The 24,749-nt window shown below is 36.5% G+C and overlaps 1 protein-coding gene across 1 annotated transcript in view; it reads left to right on the top strand.

The window, feature by feature from the left end:
• PPP3CA (protein phosphatase 3 catalytic subunit alpha) overlaps nt 1-24,749 on the top strand; it is a 303,007-nt gene that overhangs the window by 231,752 nt on the left and 46,506 nt on the right. Inside the window, exons 4-8 of the mRNA XM_068542501.1 lie at nt 2,533-2,644; nt 3,702-3,847; nt 6,685-6,824; nt 16,403-16,480; nt 18,886-18,980. Of these exons, the coding sequence (XP_068398602.1) occupies nt 2,533-2,644; nt 3,702-3,847; nt 6,685-6,824; nt 16,403-16,480; nt 18,886-18,980 (571 nt within the window). The remainder of the gene's footprint in view (nt 1-2,532; nt 2,645-3,701; nt 3,848-6,684; nt 6,825-16,402; nt 16,481-18,885; nt 18,981-24,749) is intronic.

Here is a 24,749-nt window from a genome sequence, read left to right as displayed (position 1 = left end):
AGAAAATATGGGCCCTAGAATGTGATTCCTCTAGTAGTATTTGAGTGGGGTTAAAAAAATTGCATTTTAGATGTTTGTTGGAGAGATTATAGCTTTGCTTTAAAATAAATTGTTACAGGCAAAACTAATCTAAAGAGTTTGGAATTGCGGTAACATTTTCCAAATGACATTGATTGGGAGGGGGCACAAGGGAGCCATCTGGGTGCTGAAATGTAACTGAATCTGGGCAGCGGTTTCATGGGAATATACATATGCAGAAATTCATTGACCAGTACCTTTAAGATAGATACATTTCACTGGATATAAGTTATACATTAGTGAAAACAAGAAACAAAGAAAACCTTTTTAAAAAGTAACTACAGTGTAGCCAAAACACGTATTCTCTCCCCCAATGTATGCATTAAATACAACACTTTCAACAAGTAAATGTAACTTTTAAAAGACTTCACATACCCATCCCATTCCTATTCCAAATCAAACATCCAGTGTTAACAACCTATTTGGAAAAATAGTTTTTATATAATTTATAATTTAATTTATATTTTAAATTTATAATTTTAAATTATTTATAATATATAAACAAAACATACATATGATAAAATCTTATAAATTTTAAATTGAGAATAGTTCTCTCATTGACATTAATAACAGTGTACAAATATCATCTCTGAAATGTGAGACAAGCTTGATAATACACACTCCTTTTACTAGAACATTGTAAGTGCACCTCTAAACCTGATACATAGCAATCAGAGACTCATTGAGCCACGTACACATATCAACAGATCATAATCCTTCAATATAGGCCAGTTGGTCAACTTCTCAGAAATAGTACTATCATCTTTCACATGAACTTTAGGTAATAACTATAAGCAGAAAATGGTAATTATAAAATTAACTAATGTAACATATATATGTAAAATTTGATATCAGCTAATTATTTTTTGTTTATTCAATCATAATTACAGTGAGGGGCAGTATCTTGCTTGAACAACTCAGTAATTTTTTCTGATAATTAGTATTTTCTTCAAAACTTGGGCTGTATATTCAAACATTTATTTCCACTCATTTAATAAATTATCCCATGAGCTGACAGAGATGATTGTTGTTCACAAGTAGCACCACAAATGAATTGCCAGTAGCTTTTCCCTGTGGAGATTATCCGGCGTACCTACTATATATTGGAAAACTCATTATTAAAACGTAAATATTGTTTCAGTTTGGGTTTTAGATTTCAATAACCAGAATCAGACTCTTGTCTCAATATTTTTCTGGTTCTCTAACGTCTTAGCTTCACTTTCAGAATAAGGTTCATGAGGATAAAAAAGCATACTTGTTTTCAGTGTGCTCTTGTCTTCCCTGTGGATTTTTAATGAATGCTATTTGAGGATAATGAAATTGATGTTAATACTTGAGTATCCCAGTTATCTTAATTCACACTCCAGGAAGACTGTGTCAGTGTCGGTTGATTCCAAGCCTGGTGAATTTATACTTGGCCCTCATTTTTATGCAAACTGTAATACCCGAGTAATTAATTTGAGAGTTTTAAGGTATATGAAATGTTTCCCCTAGCTATCAGCAGCATGCGTAGTGAGATTCCCTGGCCTTCAGTTTATTTACAATTACGTATAAAACAAAAAGCTCAAGGCTTTAAATACCAAAGGCACTGAAATAAGAGACAAGATAATGGGAGAGAAGAGTAGTGAAGGAGAGAGCATAATGGAAAATAGATACAGGGACTTCCCTGGTGGCGCAGTGGTTAAGAATCCGCCTGCCAATGCAGGGGATACGGGTTCGAGCCATGGTCCGGGAAGACCCCACATGCCGCGGAACAACTAAGCCCGTGTGTCACAACTACTGAGCCCGTGAGCTTAGAGCCCGTGCTCTGCAACAAGAGAAGCCACGGCAGTGAGAAGCACATGCACCACAACGAAGAGTAGCCCCCGCTCGCCTCAACTAGAGAAAGCCCACGCGCAGCAATGAAGACCCAAAGCAGCCAAAAATAAAAAAAATAAAATAAATAAATAAATAAAAAAGAAAATAGATACAATCCAAGTCAGCCTGAGCTTGTCAATGTTTGCTTCCAAATTTTGTGGTGCCTTTCCTTTCTAATTCTCCAATTTCTTTTACCTAATTTTTACAAAATAATTACCTTTATAAAGAGAAGTGACTTTATTTTATTTATTAATTGTCCATCACATTTCTTCTCATACTTTGACACAAGTATATTTTCATTTTTAGTATATTTTCATTCGGGCTTTTCCCAATAAACTCTATGCAGTCCATTGTTTTCGTGTGGTGTCTAGATCTCCAGTGCAATGTTTATACTTTAGTATACATGAACCTTGGCTCTGTACCAAAGTAATGTTCTCTGTTTGATTTTCAATATCTTCCATAAAAAAGACCTAGCCTTTTGGGGACTTTTGGTCACAGTAGTGCATTTGGTTCGTGTCTTCCTGATATGTCAGCCAAGGTATGTGTAAGTATAATGGAAAATATTTATTTTTATATTATTCTTTTTTTCTTTCTCAGTGTGTGCTGTATTTGTGGGCTTTGAAAATTCTTTACCCCAAAACACTGTTTTTACTTCGTGGAAATCATGAATGTAGACATCTAACAGAGTATTTCACATTTAAACAAGAATGTAAGTATACTTCAGGCTTCTTCATTTAACATCGTATGTGCTAAATAATGATTTTAATCCATACAAAGAGCGTATTACAATATGATCCCTTGCTTAAAAGTCAAAAATTAAAAAAATGATACTATATTATGTCATTCCATATTACTTTCTGAGCATGGTCAGTTAAGAGAATTCAGAATTTCTTCTTAAATTATAATTTTTTTAAAAAGTGATATAAAAATTCGAATTAATATTTGATGTGATTTAGCCTAAGCAACAAGTGATGAAATTATTTTTTAAAATAGCCAGAATACTGCTGTTCAGGATAATCCTACTCTTTAACCTCAGATCACTCAATAAAAACAAATGGAGGGCAGATTCAACATTGAGCCTTTCTTTCTGGACCCAGGAGATGTACCAGCCTTGAGTGGATTTTACAAAATTGAAGACGACTTCTTCCTTTAGAAATAAATACTAAGAGTGAGGAGTACTTCCTATAAATTTCATTTTCCTCCTCTCTTAATTTTCCTCATTGTCCTTGGAAGTTTAAATTTCTCTTTGTCATTTAGTCCTATTTCAATGGAGCATAGAGACTTCTCTCAAAACATTAGGTAGAAGTCAATAAAGGAAAAGTAATGTGCAGTGATTTAGAAACAACTTTGGAAACTTTCTTGCAATCTGCTTTTCTACAAGAACATTCAGGAGAATCAGCCAGTTTTGTGTCCTCTTCTGTTGGTCTCCTAGTTGCTGTGGTTTTTTTTTGTTTTTTTTTTTAATACACATCTGCAGATAACTAACAGGGATGTATGTATACAAAAGTTCTCACCTCTGTTACACAAAAAGTTACTAAAAACTGTCAAATATGGAAGAACAACAAAAATTAAAAATAGTAGATATAAAGATTAATATATAACTTTAAAAAGTCTTTTTTAATCACATTTGGAACTTTGTATGTGTAGTTATATGCTAATATGATTCTGGCAAGAAAACATTTTTTTAAAAAACCCTATTTTTATGAACCAAATCCTACCTATGAAATCATAAGAGTAAGTAGTTGGTTTTTAATCATATATTAAAGGTAAAATAAAGTATTCAGAACGCGTATATGATGCCTGCATGGATGCCTTTGACTGCCTGCCCCTGGCTGCCCTGATGAACCAGCAGTTCCTATGTGTACACGGCGGTTTGTCTCCAGAGATTAACACCTTAGATGATATCAGAAAAGTAAGTTCTGTTATTTTCCAAGTCTACCATTTGGTGTCCTTCAGTAATAAATGCAAGGCATTAATTTCCCTGCCTTTATCACTAACTTGATACTTCTGAATTAAAATGATTTAAAGTGGTCATGAATCTTTTTTTTTTTAATCTAGAAAGAAACATATGTTTATACTTGGAAGAGTTTTCATCTATAAAACCTCAAGTTTCATTTTACCATGTGATGTGTCATTAGAAATACTAAATATTTGATCACTAAAATATATATATACATATGTATATATATATATGTCTTTTCATTTCCCCTTGGCTTGTTTCAAACAACGCATTGTATATTCATGGTATATTACAGTTAAAAGATGTTGCTTTTCTCTTGGAAAAATATCACAACTTGACCTATAAAATGTGTCCATATTAGCATTTTTTTAAAAATCTAACTATTTTCACGGCTTAAAATTTTAAAGTAACAACCTAACAAAGGCTATGATGCTATTCTATTGATTGTACTGAGTGGCAAGGTGAAAAACAGTTAATTTTTTTAAAGAGGTATTTTTCTACTTAATTTAACATTAGATATTACTGTTGTTTTGGCCAGCAAAAAGATGAGTTAGATTGAATGTGGGAATATCTCTTTCACGAGAAAATGTAGTGTAGGATAGTTTTATGTAGTGGAAGAGACAGTCTTTTATTTCTTTGATTATGCTCAATATTCTTTGAAAATTTCATTGATTTTTAAAGAAAAACTATATTTATGTAAGTAAAACATTCAAATTCTATCTGAATACTCTATCATTAAGGTCCAAGTCTTCAAATGTAAAAATAATATGGTATTTGCTTTCCTGTTAGAAAGGAAATTCATGGTTTTTATTTTTAAAATTAAACAAAAATACATTAAATAAACCTTTGTTTCCTGCTCTGTGTATTTGTGTCCTTTATTATAAGACACCATTACACATCTGCTTCTGGTGTTCTGTGGCACACAGAGGATTGATATTTGCTCTATATTTCAAGTTCTACAGAGACAGGACACTGAAGTGTAGTCATGGAGTTCAAGTATAGAGTGGTTCACTTTCTGCATGAATGTAACCACTTTATTCTTCTACAGTCTGGTGGACTCCTGAAATCAGTAACTAAACTCCTTATCATAAATTATGTAGATTTTCAAAATATGCTCTGCTATCCCTAGGACTTTGTTTCTGGCATGTTTCAGATATTATGTTCAATTTTCGTATTTGTCATTACACTTTGGACTGAGCCATAAAGTGATTTTTATGTTTGTGTTTGCCATATGTCAGAGTTTCCACCACACTTACTTTAATTAACTTCAGAGTTGTTTATTTTCACAGTAGATGGTATTAATTTCAGAATGCATTTTATAACTTTTCCAGAATAAATTCTATATTCTGGTAGCCTTACCAAAGCTCTAGCTGGGAATTCACATTAATCAGGAAGTCTCCCCTCCTCTACTGTTCTATCCCAAATAATCAGTTCTTGCTTCTCAGAAAGAAATTCTGTATTTTTATGGACAAGCATTATTTTTCTTGTATGAATTGTTCCAAAAGCATAAATTATTTAAATATCTTAAGTCTAAGTTTGCAATGAATATTTTATGTATAGTATAATGGTTGAAATATAGAGGGTCTTATCTTATTGAAGTTTTTCATTGGGTGTTGAAACAGTGAAATATTGCTTCGTTCATTTTTAGATATTAGTAAAAAATGGTATGTAGCAAAACCATTATTTACATCGCCTTTTATGTCTCAGAAAAAGAGAGAATTTGATAGGCTGTCCGCCTTATATATTCACCTGTCCCTATGGGTTTTTTAAAAATATTAAAGTATTGAAAATGAAAAATATTGGTTCTTAATGGGTTTTCATAGCTGTTTTATGCTTTTTTTCAAGAGACTCCATAATATCTGCTAACTTCACCCAAGATCCTTTAATTGCAGTCAAATCAGGATAAACTATAAGAAGGTGACAATATTATAAAATTGTTGGTGAAGTGTCATTTCCAGTTATTATATTGCTCATAGCTTCTAAATGTACCATTTTAAATTGAAATATGACTTTGCTAAACATTTATAGCTGGAAAATTGGAAAATGGATTTCATATGAGGACTTAAGGTAAAACTCTAAAGCTTAGAACTGTGAGCTGAAGAATGACCAGCTAAATTGGAGCTCATTTTACTGCTTATTGTTAAGATTGGTTTGTACCCAGTAGAATGACTCCAATCATCTTGGACTTTAATTAGAAACTTAGATATCCGCTAATGAGTGAATATCCAAAATATCATATAGCAAGTAGCTGCTCTTAAAATGAAAGCTGTCTGTTCTCAAAATTATAGTGTTGAATATAAACACCGTAAGTTGTTCCCCATCCTGATTTCTAAATCACAGTTTAATGGAGGCAGTAAGAGAAATTTCCCCAAAGATAAAATAAAATAAAAGCTTCTCCTCAAGAAATGAAACACAGAGTCACCTCAATTGGTAATAACTAAAACACTAGGCTGGATACAATAAAAAGGAGAGAAAGATGGAGAGGAAACCAGGAGAGAGGAGAAACAGAGTAAAGAGTGGGAATTAAAGAGGCAAGAGGGAAGCAAAGGGTGAGCTGAAGGCAGATAATAAATGAGTGTCAGGAGGAAGAAGGAAGGACAGTTCGAGAAAGGTGAAGAGTAGAAGAGTGGGGAGGAAGGAGCACAGATCAGGAGAGAGGTAGGGGGCAGTTCACGCTGCACTGTGGCTGGGGAGCAAACGTGGGTACTGCAAAATGCTGGTTTCTTCTATTTCTGAATTCCAACTTTCCAAAGATGAGTATTTTGTTCTCTGTCTTCTATTTTTCTTAGTTAGACCGATTCAAAGAACCACCCGCTTATGGACCTATGTGTGATATCCTGTGGTCAGACCCCCTGGAGGATTTTGGAAATGAGAAGACTCAGGAACATTTCACTCACAACACAGTCAGGGGGTGTTCCTACTTCTACAGGTGAGGACGGAGACCTCCAGCTCACCTCTTGGAGCACGTGACATTCGTTAACTGTTGTTATTGATCAGTCCATGTATTTGATTTAGTTATTATGTGCATATAACATTTCTAGGAAGCAAGTACAAATGAAAGGTTCACTTTGATAGCCTGGTTCAAATGGGTTCTTAGCCCTTGGAGAATAAAAATATAAATAAATAAGTAGATAGAGAAATAAATGAATGTATCTATATAGACATATAGATATAATATCTGTGAAGAATAGAAAAGACATAAAAGCGTCAAGTGGCTTCAGCATGGCAAAGCAGCTGAAGAAGGTAGTAGGGTTTAGTAGAAGATTCATTCTGTTTCAGGAACTGTAGGGAAAAAATCCAGTGCCAGCCTTGATTTTCTTTTTTCTTCATTCAATTATGTCATTACTTAAAATTCTTTTTACCAGTTTTCATAACTTAAATCAGAAAAACAATTTCAAATTGATTAAATTATTTTCAAGTTATTCTTAAATTTTCTTAAGTTCATTGGACTTCCTGAATAAATTAAAATTAGAAGCAACCCAGTATATAGGTACCGTAGTAAATTTATTCTTAGCACTTTGACAAGCCATGTTGACAGAATTTTTATAGTAATGTTTATATTTGCAAATGTATGGAAATTTGGAAACACTACCACCCCCATAACATTTCAGAGCACTTCAGGAAGAAATCAACAACGCAGTTGGGTTTTTGCATATCCTCACGATTTTCCTGACATCTTAGTTACCTCAATTTTAGCCTACTGCATTTAATTACCCCCAGTTGCACTAGGTTCCCTTATCAGACATATAGTTTGATGGGAAAATGGCCAGAATGAAAGTGCAAAAGAGATTATGGAGAAGTTGAGAATTTAAGTTCTGGAATACATAGTCTTTTTTTAAAAAAAAAACTGAAAAATCATACCTGATGTTCACTGAAGTTTACACTCAATTCCTGCCCTGGCAGCCAAGCTAATGACCAAGGCTGGAAGAACTGTAAAATGCATCCAACCACGTATCTTTCATCTCTAGAGTAAGCAGATATCATCCTGCTGCATAACATTGATCAGAGTTTATTCTGGAACATTTTGGTGGAAAATTTTTTTCCATACATTGTTTCCCTTATGGGGGGAAAAAGTTTCCTTTTATTTACCTCTTGATGTGATTGAGAAATTGAAGCTTGTGAACAGAAAGTCTTGTACACTGTAAAGCATCATTCAAAGAATGGTTTTTGTTTTAAATATTAAGAAAGAGGTTTGTTCCAAGCTTATTTATCAGAAAGTTTACAATTCATTTCTATGTTTTGGAAATTTTGGCTAAAATAAAGAGTCATGGTATAGTATTTCTGAAAAACCTAAGGTTTCTTTTCAGTAATTAGTTAATTGGAGAGTAGTCTTTTATTAAAGACATTCCAACTTTTAGTGAAAAGTTGTATTGTTGAAATATATCAAAGCCAAGTGTTCAATTTTTCAAATCTGGTGTTAAATCCCTAATTATACCAGGAATGTTTAAATTACTTATTTGATACCACTGAGTTGTGCTTCAATAATACAATATCAAAGAAAATATAAACCTCTTGATTTCGATATTAAGCCATATTGCATTAATCTTTTTTTAATTCATAGTATAACATTCCTCTATTAGTTTTCTGAGTCAGCTGTTCACATATATTCTAAATAAAGTCCTGTACTGAACTTATATAAAGTTACGGTATTTTTTTGTTTTGTGACTATAGACACAGATGTGTTTACATCAGACATAAAGTCCATCAACTAGATAATGGGACGATTATGCGTGTTTTTTCACACTTTTGTTCTCAACAAAATTATTATTTAACTCCTCTCATTAGAGGTTCTTATGAGATAATGATCGCTAGCCATGAGAAATGCTGACTGTCAAAATCTACAGCCTATGTACTCTGAGAAATGGCAGAGCAGTGTGGATTGTTTTATCTGAAGAGAAAAATGACTCACACCTTCTCCTAGAGCTTTTTGATTCTTTTGTCTTCAGTGTCATCTTGAAGGTGTCAAGGCATCCTCTGTGGTCCTGGTTTATAAAGCTGATCTAGAGGGGCACAAAGGAACAATAAAATTGGTAGAAGAACTTGGTGACAATTACCTGTTTGAGTTATTGGCAATTAGTTTGATTCACAACTCCCAGTTTTATTTCACGTGTGTCTGTAGAGTTTGTCTATTTAATTTGCTCTGCCACCCTATCCGTGATCTAATGTATTACCTGGGCCGTGATTTAAATAAAATGAAGTTACACAGACAGATGCATCTGTAAGAATTTGCCAATGCTGCTCATGGGCTATAGAAGACAGTCCATGTAACAGAGAGGAAGGAATCCATAAGGACTCTGCTTTTGCCCCAGTGCTACCATCATCTTTAGAACCTTAGACCAGAGTTTGCATACTCACTGCCTATAATGTTCAAGTAACTAAGATGCTTGAAGCAGCCACGCATTAGAGTATAAAGGTTCGTGAGGATCGTGACAAATCAGAGGTAAAATTTCACTTTCACGGAGACCAAATGAAGCTGTCGGCCAGATTTGGTGCTTTAGGCTGTTTACCTTGGAGGCATCCTGTAAGCTTTGTGTTCTAGGTGTAGCTTGCTTCAGAAGAAGTGAGTTAAACCAGGCTTTTTTTTTTTTTTTTTAATAAATTTATGTATTTATTTATTTTTTTTTGGCTGTGTTGGGTCTTCGTTTCTGTGCGAGGGCTTTCTCTAGTTGCGGCAGGTGGGGGCCACTCCTCATCGCGGTGCGCGGGCCTCTCACTGTCGTGGCCTCTCTTGTTGCGGAGCACAGGCTCCAGACGCGCAGGCTCAGTAGTTGTGGCTCACGGGGCTAGTTGCTCCGCGGCATGTGGGATCTTCCCAGACCAGGGCTCGAACCCGTGTCCCCTGCCCTGGCAGGCAGATTCTCAACCACTGTGCCACCAGGGAAGCCCTAAACCAGCCATTTTAAAGTTCCTCTATACGCTGAGATTTGAAGAATATCTTGACTGTCACTTAAAACGTGTTTTTGAAGCTACAAATGGCAGCTCACTCAAATCACTACTGGTCTCTTAATCACAGATCAGCAGCCTTTCTTCTGTTCACAAGCTGCCCAACTTCTCTTCTACAGTTGACACTCTCGTCCACCCCTTCCACCTTGAAATGCTCTGGCTGCTCCTTTTCCGCATATCCTGATTCTCCTCTGACTTACCAGGCAGATCCCTGACTCTTCTCCTGCCTCTTTCTTTGTCTTCCTCCTGCTCTTGACATTTTTTCTTCACACTGTTCCCAAGAACCTCATCTGTTCCCTTAGCTTCACTGTAAACTTTGAACTCTGTGGTTAGATTACCAGATCTATGTCTGGTCCCTTTGTCTCTGTATCTCTCCTGAGCTCGAATTCTCTATGCCTAGTTTTCTGCTGGAATTTTTATCTTAAATGTTCCATTGTCACCTTATCCTGAACTCACCTTGCCTGAAAAGGTTTATTATTTACCTTCTCACTTGCTTAATTCCCACTGGAGATTTCTCCTGGTTTTTCTGTTTCTATTAACAGTTCATTTTCCCAGTCACACAGACTAGCAAACACCTTTGCTTTTTCTTCTTGTGCTGAAATCACCACCAACCAGTCATCATGTCTTATTGACCCTTTCTTTAAAATAAAACCAGCGTCTAGACCATCCTGCCTTCCCTCCCTCCCACTCTGAGTTCAAGACCTTCATTTTTAGCCTGTCGAAATCACACCTGATTTCACAGCACCTTCCTATCCCCTCCCCTCAATTCACACTGCTCCATTCATGGGTAACCTTTTGAGAATTCATTCATTCATTCAATTATTTAACAAATATTAGCTGAGCACCTACTATATATGCCTTCTGTGAGGTTTTATAGGTACTCAAAGTCCCCGCCTTTGAGGGAATGACAGTCTAGTGGCAGAGACCAATAAATAGAAACTGATAAATTGCAAGGTGAGTAGTTCTGTGATAAATGTGGAGGTCATCTCTCACACACACACACAAGGATGAATGGGGTTTAAGGGACTACTCGTGGTGGAAATGTTATTAGACCTGAGTGTTAAAGGATGAGTAGAACATATCCAACCAGAATCAGTGGGGGAGGCTCTTAAAGGCAAGGAAGTGGTGAAAAATATGAGGAAGATAAAAACTCTGGGAATTCTAGAAAGATGACTACCCAAATGGTCTCACTTTACCCCCAATCCCAAATTACAGGTAGCTGCTTTGGTATACACTAAAGCTGAACCTTCATATAACTAAGCTATTCTACTCCTATTTTTATATCCACTAGAAATGTGTACACATGTGTGCCAAAAGACATATACAAGATTGTTCATAGCAGCAGTATTCATAATAGCCAAGAAATGGAAACAACCCAAATGTCTATTTAGTAGAATGAATAATAAACTGTAGTATATTTATGCAGCTATATACAGCAAGTGAGAATGAGAAAAACTGCACAGAACAACATGGATGAATGTCACAAGTATAAGGATGAGTGGAAGAAACCAGATACTAAAGAGTGCATACTGGGTGATTTCATTGAAATAAGAGTACAGCATTAGAGAAACCAAGTCTGTAAGGTTAAAAGCCAGGATGGTGGTCACGCTTAGTGAGGAGATGATGGTGACTCGAAGGAGATATGAAGAGTTCAGGCAATGTTCTTTGTCTTGATCTTAGTGCTAGTTACAAGGGTGTCCACTTGTAATCGTCTGATTTGTGCAATTTTCTGAAAAGATGTTATACTTCAGTAAAAAGTTTGCCTTACAAAGAAAAATTGCTCACTGCTCTTGAGGCAGCTGGCAGCCAGGAGCAAGTGAGGACTTAAGCTCTGGTGAAGTTCTGGCAGGAAGAGTTGGAGCCCTTCCAGACTTGATCCCTAGTGGGCAAAATGAAATTAGTTCGCAGAACCTGGGGCAAAGAAAAAAAACACAGCAAGTCCTAGGAAAAGATAGGCCTGACAGCATCCAGGCAGTGCCAGGACACCCCAGGGCTAAGAACCCATTGCTAGGCCCCAAGAAGCAGAGGAGGAGCTGGGCAGGGGGGCGAGTCTTGCATACTACCAGGCTGAGAGTGGGTGAAGCACCAAGGAGGCTGGTGGAGGCTTTCTCTTGGTCCATTGGCAAGGGATTGCAGGCTGCCTGCCTCTGCTTTGCTGAAGCCAATGAGGGAGAAACCCTTTGCATCTCGCACCTGCGTAACTGCCCCTGTTGAGGCTCCTCCAACAGTTGTGTGTGAGCTTCAGTAAGCTGACAAATTGCTGCTGAGCATTTAGAATATGAAGGCAAATAAAACAAGTGTCTGTCTCTTAAGGCATTCGCTATTACTGGAGAGCAGATATATAAACATAAATTACACTACAGTGTGACAAGTGATGTATTAGATTCGTATGTTATGGGAACATGGTGGAAGTAGCAATTTTATGCACCTCAGGGTGAGGTAGGTTTGAAGGGAAGGGTTCACAAGTGATAATTTAGCTAAGGCTTCGCGGAAGAGTGGGCCTTTGCAGAGGAACAGACAAACTCAGGGAAAGTATATGCAAAGGCATAGAAGCATAAAAAGGCATTTTAATAATGCCTGCTGGCTATTATCATGGTTAAAGCATCTGAAATCTACAAGATTTACTTCAAGGTCTAGAATAGAGTTTAATATAGCAAGAAACAAAAATAATAAGAGAAGCAATAGAATGAGTCTAATAATAGCTATTTGCTCTAATGCCCAGCCAGTTTTTCTATCATTTCTCACATTTTTGTCTTTTCTGCTTTCTTTACCTTTGTTCAGGCTCAGTCTCCTCCCTATTCCTCTCCTTCCTTCAGTGGAATTCTAACCCCTTGCCTGTCTGCTAATCCCCATAAGTTATTGCCTCTAAGGTCTAACACAAGTCACAACTAATAAATGGAACAGCTGCTGCTGGAACCTGGGGTTGCTGACTCACCGTCCTGTGGTGCATTCTTACCTCCACACTGTGGTGGTGAGGAGACAGATAGGAGTGGCTGAATGTCTATCTACTGCCGTGGGCCAGGCACTGGGCTAGGACATCTACATATATTGCTACTTCATTTAATCTTCATCTCAATTCTATGAAATAAATAATACTGTCTGCATTTTTGCAAACGGGGTAATTCAGGCTCAAGGAAGTGGAATAAGAACCCAAATCTAAGGATCCTTACTATTGCATGGAAGCTTCCACCTCCCTTTCTACTCAGAGAAGATGCATTTTCTAGTGCGTAAGGAATAATCATATTCCAATAGGAAAAAACCCAACATTTTCAAAGACTACAATAGCTTCTTTCCCAATTACAGCAACGCATGCTGGTAAATGAATATCACAAAGCTGAAAGCATCACTGGCCTTCACCAATCCTTGAAGCAAGTGTCGTTACAAGATATGTTCAGGACATAGGGTTAAAAAAAACTGTTCCAGCAGAATCACTCATACAGTTAGATTGTGCCTGACAAGGGTACCCCTGTGGAGGGGGATGAGTGGGGCTGAGATCCAGCCCGCCCTCTTCTCAGAAGGCCATGGCCCCGGCTTGAGCTGATCAGCCCGGAGGAGGAAAGGCTCTTTCTTCTTGGTGGGCTCAGAAGTGTCACCTTGTTAATGAAAAGTGTCACCTTGTTAATAAGTGTCACCTTATTAATGAAAAGTGTCACCTTATTAATAAGTGTCACCTTATTAACGAAAAGAGAAAGGAAAAAAAAAAAAACTACTACAAGATAGATATTTTTCAAAAACCTTTCCTCAGACCCACATGCTTTCTTTTTTGCTTTATAATTTCTGTACAAAACTTTACTATTTTATCTTTAATGTAGTTTTTTTAATTTAAAAAAATATGTTTTACCTTGGTACCTAGATCTTCAGGACGGAAACCGTGCCTTGCACTTACCATACCACCCCTCCCTGTGTCTCATAACAAATGGAAAGAAAATCACCAATTAGTCTTTGATAAATTATTGGTGAATTCATGATTTTCCAACTCTATGGTGTTAAGGTCTGAACTCCGCTTTTCCTACCATTCTACATGTATCTTTTTTAATGCTTTTCAGCTGAACACTTTGTAGTTTATCATCATTTCCATTAAAAAGCATAAAAATGTTGTAGAGGGTTTTTTCCTAATATTGTTCAAGAAATTATTATTCAGAAAAATGTTTGTAATTCTTAGAAAGTTCGAGTGTTTGAGTATGCATGCTTTTACATTTCTAAAAATCTTCTTCAAAATGAATTCGCTCCAAGTAATAATGCAAGTGTTCCTCACTTAAAGCTATTAACCTAGCAAATTAACCTAGCTAGGTTAATTTTATCTTCTTCAGATTTCCATTAAAAATAAGATGTATATTTCCATGGGGGAAAACTTAGCTTAAACACATAAGGGTGTCAAGTTTGGCATGAAGAAAATATATTAAAATTATGCTTTCATAAGACTAGGTAACTTCTTCTAAAAGGAAAAAAATAGATAAAAAAGAGCAACCAAGCCATTTGCACAAGGGAAAAAGTGACCAACATAGACAAACAACCTCTGTCTTACAGTGGTAAAACAAGGCAGTAGTGTCTTTGTAAAGAAGCATTTTGAGGGCACAAGAAATGTAAGTACACTGCTTAAAGAGATAGAGAAGGAACATTTATTGAGTGCCTCTGCTACTCCGTCACCCTTTGGCTGGGCATCTTGTAGCTAATATGTACCAAGCAAATGTGCTATTTTTGAAGACCAACCAGTGTCTCTGAAATTAAGGTCTCTTTTGTTGACACACTGATCTGGAAAGGTGATATACTCACCTTTTCCCAAAGTAGAACAGAAGTCTTTGACGGCACATGTTGGCCAACTCTTGATCTAGGTACCATGTGGACACGTTTCCATGTAGACACTCTGGGTGGGCCATCTCCTCCAATTTGTAGATCATGCTAATGTTCCTCAGTCAGGTGGTTTATTTATTGGGGTGACCTGGGAACACTAGGAAGGGAAGGCAGCATGGATGTCTCCTCTTTCTCTCTCCCTAGCAAATTGCTAGAATATTCTAGAAGACACATGTGCACACTCACACACATGCACACAAATATGTGTGCACATGTTGCACATGCACAAAGACTATTTTTGATTTCAGATCCCACTTTTGCCAAAGAACTGAATCCTTTTTATAATCAGTATCTCTACAGTGGTATACCATCTTAATGGTATTTTTTTCCTCTTAATCAGAGAATTCTTACAAAATCTGTAGCATAGAAATGATTTTCATCTTCTCTTTTTTTAAAAATTATTTGAGTGACATATATTATTATTTCCCCAAAGAGCTATTTTTATAATTGTGAATTGTTTCCTATGGTATATGTAGTTTAGGTTCTAGTGAATATCTGTAGCTTGTTTATATTTAAACAAGCATTGGTTCGCTGTCTCTTGAACTATCTAAAATTTATTCATTTTTATGATATACAATTTTCTCATGAAAAATTCTTGGAGCAGAGATAAAGTGATTGCAAAAGGTCTTTCAAGTTTAGTTTGTAATTTGAATTTCATTTTTAATGAAGTTTTCATCTTTGGTTTTGAGACTTTCTTAACAGACAAAATCATATTGATTGTATATTTGATATTTTTATTAAGTCACAGGAAGGAATGTCTTAAGATAAAATTCTGTTGGTCACATTTAAAGTACACATTTTTAAATCTTGTGAATTTCATAATTCTGTTTAGATTTTGAATGATATAATCAGTCGATGTACCCATAAAGAAGTTGACAATTTGACTTCTCAGAAGACTTACTCTCTCCCACTCCCTAGCTCAGTCCTTTCTGTCAAGCTCTCAAGCAGGCACCCAAATACAAATAGTGCTGTATTTGAGAAAATTGGGATTTATACTTTAAATTCCACTCTCATGTTATATTTATGCTTCTGTTCACTTTGTGTTTAGATGTAGACTTAATAATATTGATTTTCTCTATGAGTTGGATACTTTTCTAGTGTCGTTATATAGTGACACTATATATATATATATAATTCTTTTTCCAATTCACACACCTCCAGCCCTTTAAAAGTACAACTATAGGGAATTCCCTGGTGGTCCAGTGGTTAGGACTCAGCGCTTCCACTGCAGAGGGCCTGAGTTCGAACCCTGGTCAGGGAACTGGATCCCTCAAGCCACGCGGTGTGGCCTAAATAAATAAAAGTACAGCTATAGGCAGATGCAAACTATTATAATGGAATGGATAAACAACAAGGTCTTACTGTATAGCACAGGAAACTATATTCAATATCCTGTGATAAACCATAATGGAAAAAAATTAAAAATCATGTACATATATATGTATAACTGAATCACTTTGATGGACAGCATAAATTAACACAACATTGTAAGTCAACTATACTTCAAAAAAAAAAAAAAAAAAAAGTATAGCTATAGGTACTTTTTCTGCCACAGGGGAAAACCTGTCCTTAGAACCAAGAGGCTTGTTTCATGAATGATGTATGTTTGATTATACTTGATCCAATCACATAAATCTGGATGTTATAGATAAATGTGCTACTCTTGATGATTTCATAACAGATGCTTTTCTCTTTTCTTTTTGTCTCTGGCAGTTACCCGGCTGTATGTGAATTCTTACAGCACAATAACTTGTTATCTATACTCCGAGCCCATGAAGCCCAAGACGCAGGGTGAGCAGTTTTGTGGGTTTATGAAAACCATGCATTGCCCTTTGTCAGTCCCTCATATGCGTGGCAGTGGAGGTTCCCTTTGCCAAGCTCTCTCCCTGAAGGAATTAGACCTAAAAATTGCCTTCTGATGACACAGATATGGCAGGGTCCTGGGGAATAAGTGGTTGCAGATGTGCTGTAACGTCCCCTTTAAAGTCCTTTCCTTTTTAGCTTGAAGAGGTAGAATTTCCACCTGGCTGTCTTAAGCACTGTGAGGCCACCTCCTTTTATTTCTTTCAATTCCTGCTCTTAACTGTTGTCCCATAAGTGAGTAAATTACCAGCTACTTTTCAGTCTTGGTTGGCAATGTGGATGAGAATTACACATGCGTATTTAACAGATACTGCATGTGGTACTCTTGTTTAAAGAATATCATTCCTGATCCCAAGTTTTAAAGGGCAAAAACAAGAGACATTCAAATGATGGGGAAAATCCTATCTTCTAACTAACAAATGCATAACATGATTTGGTAATATCTGGAAAATTTTAAAAATGTAAACTGATTCTAAGGATTTAGAAATCTAAAAAATATCAGATATGCACTTTGATGGTGCATTAAATCTACATTTGGGAGAGAGGCATAGGGAGAAAGAAGCATAATTAATTCTAGGATTTGAAGTCCAATACCCTTCTCAGTAAGCTCCACTGAAAGGCATTGTTTTGCCTTCAAACGCTTAAGCTCATTCCTTCATATTCTAAGTTTTCTGAAAAGGAGGAACATTTATTTTTGTAATCTGTGTACTGAAATTGGGCATTCAGATGCCTGCATTCTGAAGTAAGCCCATACCTGTGATGATTCTGAATCAAGGCAGATCCTGTTGTTTTCAGAATTAGCTTTTTTCAAGCAATCAATCAGCAAGTATGAACTGATCCAATATTGTGTGCTCAGTGCTCTTGTAGCTGATGTTCGCAGTAACCTATTGATATACCCAGCTAATCAGGTCCTCAAATAATTTTTTTCACTTTTCAGGGCAGTGGTGTCACCATTGCTTTTTGGCTGACTGTCCCAACTGAACATGTTAAGCAGATTTATCTTAATCCCATGATAGACCTGAAATCCATCTGCTTATTTGAAAACAGGTTAAGTGTGTCGATTAAAATCGACAAGTATATTTGTTTAAAACGAGCAGTTGATTGATTCATTGGGGAAAGTTGAGATTATGTCATCCAGATTCTTTGTTTTTATTTGTTGTCAAGTAGGCATAATCAGCCACAGTTTATAAAGTCAAGGTTCTAGGATTAAGAGAGTCACTATCTTTTACATTCTGATTTATTCCCCCAACAAAGCTCAGTTCCATAAGCAGAATAAATACTTCTAGGATATTTCAAAAGATTTTTAAGGGGGTATTTTCTCTTGGGAAAAGTAGTATCAAAATATTTGTAAAATTATAAATTTTAAGGTGGTTGTTTAATCTATCTAAAGGTACTATTTGAGGCCTGTTTAGAACCCCGCTAAATTAGGCATGATTAGTCTGCCAGAAATAACTGACGCAGAATAACCAAGGAATGATAAAATTTTGTTTTGCACTTTAGGAATTTTTCTAAACTAATATTCCTGAAATCTGTCACATAGAAGTCATGAGATATGTTTTCACCTTGATGGAAAAGAACCAAATCTCCTGTATTTTTTGATTTGAGGACTAGAGTCCTATTTTTGTCTCAGTGGAAGAAAAGTAACTGGATTGTTAATTTATTTCCAAAGATCTTGCAGAGGTTTCATTACTGATTGATTAAATATTTCCCTGCTGAGACAATAATCTTTGACCTATAGACACCAGAAGAGATTGGTAATAAATACAATTCTAAAATAGAAACAATTTCAGCTCGTAAAACCCATAGATTTAACCAGACATTCTATGAAAAGCAAATCACTTGGTCTAGGCAAAATGGATTTATATAACCATAACAGAATATTGTTACAAATAGAATAATCAGCCTGGTTATTAGCGGTAAAGTTTTGTATATTGCTCTGCTTATTTAATCTATTTATGTTAAAAATATTGGCAAACTTCTGAAAAACATGGTAGGTACAGGTATCTGTGTACAAGAAGTAGCCTTTGTCCTCTCTATTGAACGTGGAAATGAATTCTGATTTTTCACTGAATTCCACTCTCCCCCAGGTCTGCTAAACTTAGAAGAGGCCTATTTTGAAATTGTACATATGACTGTGTGTTTTCATTGTCACCCCCAAAATGAATTGATGTCTGTGTATAACAGACTGCAGAGAGAAAATTTTTAGTGCCTCCATAATTTAATTCTCTTTGAATAGTAAAACTTAACTTTAATTTTCTATTTCTAAATGTCTATTTTGATATCATCTTTTTTCCATACTTAGCCTTGTTTTGACTTGTATTTATTGTTTTTAGGTACCGCATGTACAGGAAAAGCCAAACAACAGGCTTCCCTTCTCTCATTACAATTTTTTCAGCACCAAATTACTTAGATGTATACAATAACAAAGGTGAGTGTTTTCAAATCCCTCTTGGAGTTTTGTATAGTATGTGTAATAACTAAGTTCTCTTTTGGGTTGCTTTTAATTAAGCATTGTTAGTCGTTCTTTTTCTCCTTACTTTTTCATTTATTGTTTGATGCAGATTTTGTGATTATCTTCAAAGTTCCAGATTCAGTTGGTCAGAGGTGGGAACCCAGACACTGTTATTTTTTAATTGTTCTCTAGGAGATTCTAATGTAAAGTAGGGTTGACAGCTACTGTTATGATAGGTACAGGCTTTAAAAGAAAGAATAATTGAAAGTAATCCAAAATCATGCTTCTTAAGAAGGATAGGGATTTAAATAAGAATAGTGTGACTGCGCATGTAAAGGATTGTGAAAAATAAGCAAAAAGAAGCTATAGCTTGAAATTCAAATTCAGATTTCATCTGTTGAGCACCTACCATGAGTCAGACCTTGTGATAGGTATGTATTCATTTATTTTTTTAAAAATTGAATTAAACTTGAAAGTAAATATCATTTGCCCCCCAGAGTGAGTCTCTATGGTAACTGCCTTGCCCAAGGTCACTCAGTTAGGTAGTGATGAACTGGCATGAGACCGACATCATCTGGTCCAGCATCCTGTACTTCCTTTCTGCAACGCTGTACCTGTGGCCCAAAAAGAGACCAGGAAAGGTGAGGGCATTACTTACTGACTAGGGAAGAGAGGAGGAGCGGGGGCCACATTGCTTTCTTTCATAAAGGTAATCTCTTTATGAAAGGAAGTGATGTGAGGTGTTAGAGGTGTGGCAGAATGAATGAGGAAGTGTGAAGCAGTCATTAGCCCTCATTGGCATTGGTCTGGATAGTATATACGCAGCATTTCTGAGTGTGGCTTTCTGAGATCAAGAGAAATGAAACAGAAAGAGAGAAACCAATCCAATGATACATGTGAGGTCAAATATAGGCCAGGAGAGGCAGGAAAAGGCAGCCTTATCTCTGAGCCAGTCTGAAAACTCCTGGAATTGGGAGCCATTCCCATGCCTATGTGAGTTGTGAGAGGCGGCTTCCTGTCCTAGGCTGGTGTCCGGGATGCCTTCCGAGGCACCTGCTTGGTGTTCTCAGTCCTTATGAATAGCTTGTTACCTTCGTTTCCCACCTGCATTCCACTTTCCCCTTGGGAAGTGGGTCTCTCCCTTTGCCTGTACCCTGATCTCCTGCTTCGCGCTTTCCCACCTCCTGCTGAGGCCTGGACACTGGGGCCCGTACCTTCTGGATCTGTCAGGGGTCCTGCTCCAAAGGGCAAACCACATGTCACACTTCCCAATCTCTGCCTCTCCCCAGAGGAATCTGCGCTGTCCTACAGATACAGTATATGACTGTCCAGCCCCTGTCCCCATGGCTCAGAGAGTGACCCCTGCTGGCTGGAGTTTGCTCTAGCTGCACAGTCTGTTTCGTTGCCATTTTGACTCTGGGGGACCCTCCTCTGCGGCCTTGGGGCGTGGTTATCAGTAGGCACAAAGAGTTTCTGCCACAACCATGGGTGGCAGCGTGTGAGGGACAGTTGTCCCCCTTTTCTTGTTGCCTAGTTCCAAGAAAAGAACCTGCCCTTGGTTCTCTGTGGCAAGAAGCACGCAAAATCAAGTAAAGCATGGTCTCTGCGTATCAAGCGCTTATCAACTAGTTGACAAAGCAAGGCATCTGGATGATTTCATGAAAATGTAAGACAGTGTCATTAAGTAAAACCAAGAGGGTCAAACACTAAGTACATTCGACAAGAGGTGATTTTTCTAGAATGGTCAGAGAAGGCCTTATTTCAGATAAAATATGATCTGGACATGGAAGAATGGTTAATGTTTGATTAGAAAGAGGAAAAAATAAAGTCAAGGCCAGTGTTTTTGCAACTTTTTTATCTTTAAGCAGCAAAGACTTTTTTTTTTTTTTCCGTCTCCAAACAAAATCTCAAGCTTGAAGCCTCTGGTGTAAAAGCAATAAGAAGTAGTTCCCTTTGGTTGGATAAGGCTTCTCCATCTTGTCCCAAAAATTCCCCTGTGGTACCTACAAGAAATGCAAGAACTCAGTAAGTTGTTTTGCATGTCCCACCGTGATCCTGTTATTTACCAAAAGTATATAAAATATGAACACTTATGTTTTGTTGTTTTATGGCATTAAACTTTTTTTCCACCTAGTGAAGGCAGTGCCCAAATGAATAATTTTCTTGACAGAGACTGATTACTAAGTAGCATGTACTATACTTACAAGTTTTTTTAAAAATTAAAAAAAAACCCTCAAAACAGGAAAAAAAAAAAAAAAACGGAGAGAAAGAGAAAGAGAAAATTGAGATTTTACTCCATGAAAACAGATCTAGCCTTTTTCCATGCATCACAATGCTAGGCAATGCAGTTTTGCTTGAGACCAATAGAGATTTCTCGAATAAGATGTGCATTGCTTCTTTGTCTGTGGTTCTGATTTAACAAGGCAGGAACTTAAAAAGCAATAGACATCAGTGCATTGCTATCTTTGAGGTTCTGTGCTTCTTTCACTCTTGCCTCTAGGGCAGATCACAATCTCTCGGGGAGGGGATAGAAGCATTTCATTTTGGGAACCTTTTCATAAAAGAAAAAAATTCTCCTGAGAGAAGAAGATAAACTGATAGGAAGAAGAAAGATACATTCTTCAGTTTGAGCACAATTTCAAAAGACTTTTGTGTAAGATCTCTGAAGCACTTTCAAGCTATTATGCTAGCACTGTGTACAGTATGTGGGACTGGGGGTTCACTGCTGAAGGGAGGATTACTGTATTAGAATAAAGTAAATGTTAACGAGAATTTTAAAAGCCAGTGCAATAAAACTGGGTTGCAAGCACCTTCAAAACACAATCAGTGGAAAGAAACAGCCATGAAGAATCTCTGAGTTAACCATTTGATTCTTAGAAACATATGACCATCAAGGCCTCTGGGATTATAACCTAGTAGTTAGAGTATGATTTGATTTTTAAAATTCCTGCGAATTAAGGAAGCAGTAATAGCTCTCTGGCAAAATGAAAGAATAAGAAAAAAAATAGGTTTATTCTGCCATCTTTTTTTTTAATTGAAGTATATTTGATTTACAGTGTTGTGTTAGTTTCAGGTGTACAGCAAAGTGATTCAGTTATACATATACATATGTATTCTTTTTCAGATTCTTTTCCCTTATAGGTTATTAAAAAATATAAAATTATTATTATAAATTATTATAAAATATTAGAGTTCCCTGTGCTATACATTAGGTCCTTGTTGGTTATCTATTATATATATAGCAGTGTGTATCTGTTAATCCCAAACTCCTAATTTATCCCTCCCCCCTTCCCCCTTTAGTAACCATAAGCTTGTTTTCTATGTCTGTGAGTCTAGTCTGCCATCTTAAAACCGGTAATAGTCATATGATCAGCTTCATGTTTAAATGTCCAATCGTTCGGATTAGTAGTTCATACTTGCCTGCAATTAAAAGCAGCTCTCAGAACGCAGTGAGGACTGTGCATGTCCCATCCCCTATGTCAATCCCCATCCCCGATGTTAATCCATTCAGTTCTTATCCTTTCCAGTCTGCATTAACACAGGCGAACAACTTGCCCCTCTTCCTGCTTCTGTTTCCTCACTCTGACAAATCCTGCTTACTCCTGCAAGATGCCAGGGCCAAAGAAGTAGCTCTGAATCCCAGCTCTGCCCGTGAAACAACTAACTCATCTAAAATTATTGGCATACAGTGACCTCTCTATAAAATGAGAAAAAAACATTTTTTGTGTGAATAATAGATGAAATGACTTTGAAACAAAATGTTGGGCACTATTAAGATATTATCATCATTGAATATTTTATATTGCTCTAATTATGCCATGTGTCAGTGTGGGGCTTCCCAGAAGCTGGCAGAATGCTCTTCCTCTTCAGCTTCGTAGTTATAATTTTTACTTTATGGGTCAGTCTACCTTCGTGACCTATCTCTCTGCTTCTCTCTGCGTGAACCCTTTACTTTAGTCAAATTGTTCTGCTCATTGCCCTGAACAACTTGTGGCTTTCCTTTTCGCCACATCTTTGCCCACCCACTTCTTTTCATCTATATCTGGAATACTTGTCTTGCTCTTCTCTGCCCATCTAAATGGACTACACCCCCTCCAGTCTGTCTGTTGGTAGTTCTTCTCTTAACGCCTGTAATGCCAATCATTTGCTCTTGTACTTAGCATTTACTTTTGTTTCTAGTTAGCTTTTCCGTGCATTCCTATAACTTCCCAATCAGATTATAATTAGTTTGAATCAGGGGCTTTTTGATACACATTGTAAAGCCAAGTAGCATGCCTTTTACATGGTAGGCAGCCAATACGTGCATTGATCAAAGCATTTTCTTTCTGGGAATTAATAGCAAGGCAGTGCCCAAAGGTATCCTATCGGTGTTGACCCTCAGAGCTTTATCTGTCTTTAAATTACTGCTGTAACCAGTGTTGATTTCCCAGTTGGAGTTAAACATTTGCAGAGTACTTAGCACCTTTGAATTGTTTTTCTCCTGTGAAGCTGTAGCCTAAGGGAAAAGCGACATCACAATTATCCAGATACACCAAACAGAAGAAAAATGCAGTAATGACACGTTGCTGCTGCTGCTGCTTCTTCTTCAATATAATTTTCCATCTGTGAAAGTGACTTCAACCTCATCCACTCACCAACGTAACAAACCTTTATTGAGAACTTACTGTATACCAAGTACCATGTGAGGTGCTAAGGATATAAAATAAACAAGACAGACGTGGTCTTTTTTCTAGTGGGGTTTATAATCTAGTAGTGTGATAGTCGTTAAAGAATTTCACCAGTAATTATTTAAATATATTTGCAAAATCCTACAAAGAAAAGAGCGGTATGAAAGGAGAGTGGAAATAAGCTGGTGGCAACAAAAAAAGCTTCACTGAGAAAGTGACATGTAAGCAATCTTAGAGTGAAATCTCTCAGTGCTGAAAAACACAATGGCAGATGTGATCTCTGCTTTAAACAATTCGGTTTGGCCGAAAACTATAATAAACCTCTTTTAAAAAGTGTTTTAAACCTTGATGTAAACAGTTAAATCCTTTATCTCTCTAATGATTATAACTGTGCTTCGAAAAAAATCTAAAATAAATTGTAGTAGATTTCCACGTGGTGCCGGTTCTCCATAGTTCAGATGAGTTGTCATATGGATAGGTGAGAGGCTAGATGGATGGATGGATGCTACAGATGTAGAGAAATATAAATATGTATACCAGGGGTATACAACTCAGTTCTAAGAAAATCTACTGACAGTAAAATTAAGTAATTAAGTAAAATTTATTAAATGAAATGTATTTTGGAGTTGAGAGGAAAATCTAAATGACAACCAAACTAATACAGTGATCAAGACCAAAGATTAAAATGACAACCAGGAAAGAAATCAATTCAATGTTAAAGTAGGTTAAGGAAGAGAAGTTGAAAATCAGCTTTCAAGGATGGACAGGAAAAGCATTGTTTACAAGAATTTTGAGATTTTTTTTTTTTTGCAAAAGTCTACTCTTTTTGATAGAAAAAAAGTATTATGATGTTTTGGACTTTTAAACTAGACAGCTTGATAGATTTACTTATAAAAAGCATTTTAGTCTTACCAAAACTTGCAATTTCAACATCCTCAAATATTTCCCAATCAGAAAGTAGACAGGGGCTTCAGGAAGATACCATTTATAAATTTAAAGATAATGTCTGACTTGGCAGGAAAATACCATCGTAAGGGAGGATTGAATTGTTAATATAGTGAACCCAGGTAAGAATGTG

The sequence above is a fragment of the Eschrichtius robustus genome, chromosome 4 (genome assembly GCF_028021215.1).
Source record: "Eschrichtius robustus isolate mEscRob2 chromosome 4, mEscRob2.pri, whole genome shotgun sequence".
Classification (NCBI taxonomy): Eukaryota; Metazoa; Chordata; class Mammalia; order Artiodactyla; family Eschrichtiidae; genus Eschrichtius; species Eschrichtius robustus.
This window is presented reverse-complemented; position numbering and strand designations above follow the sequence as displayed.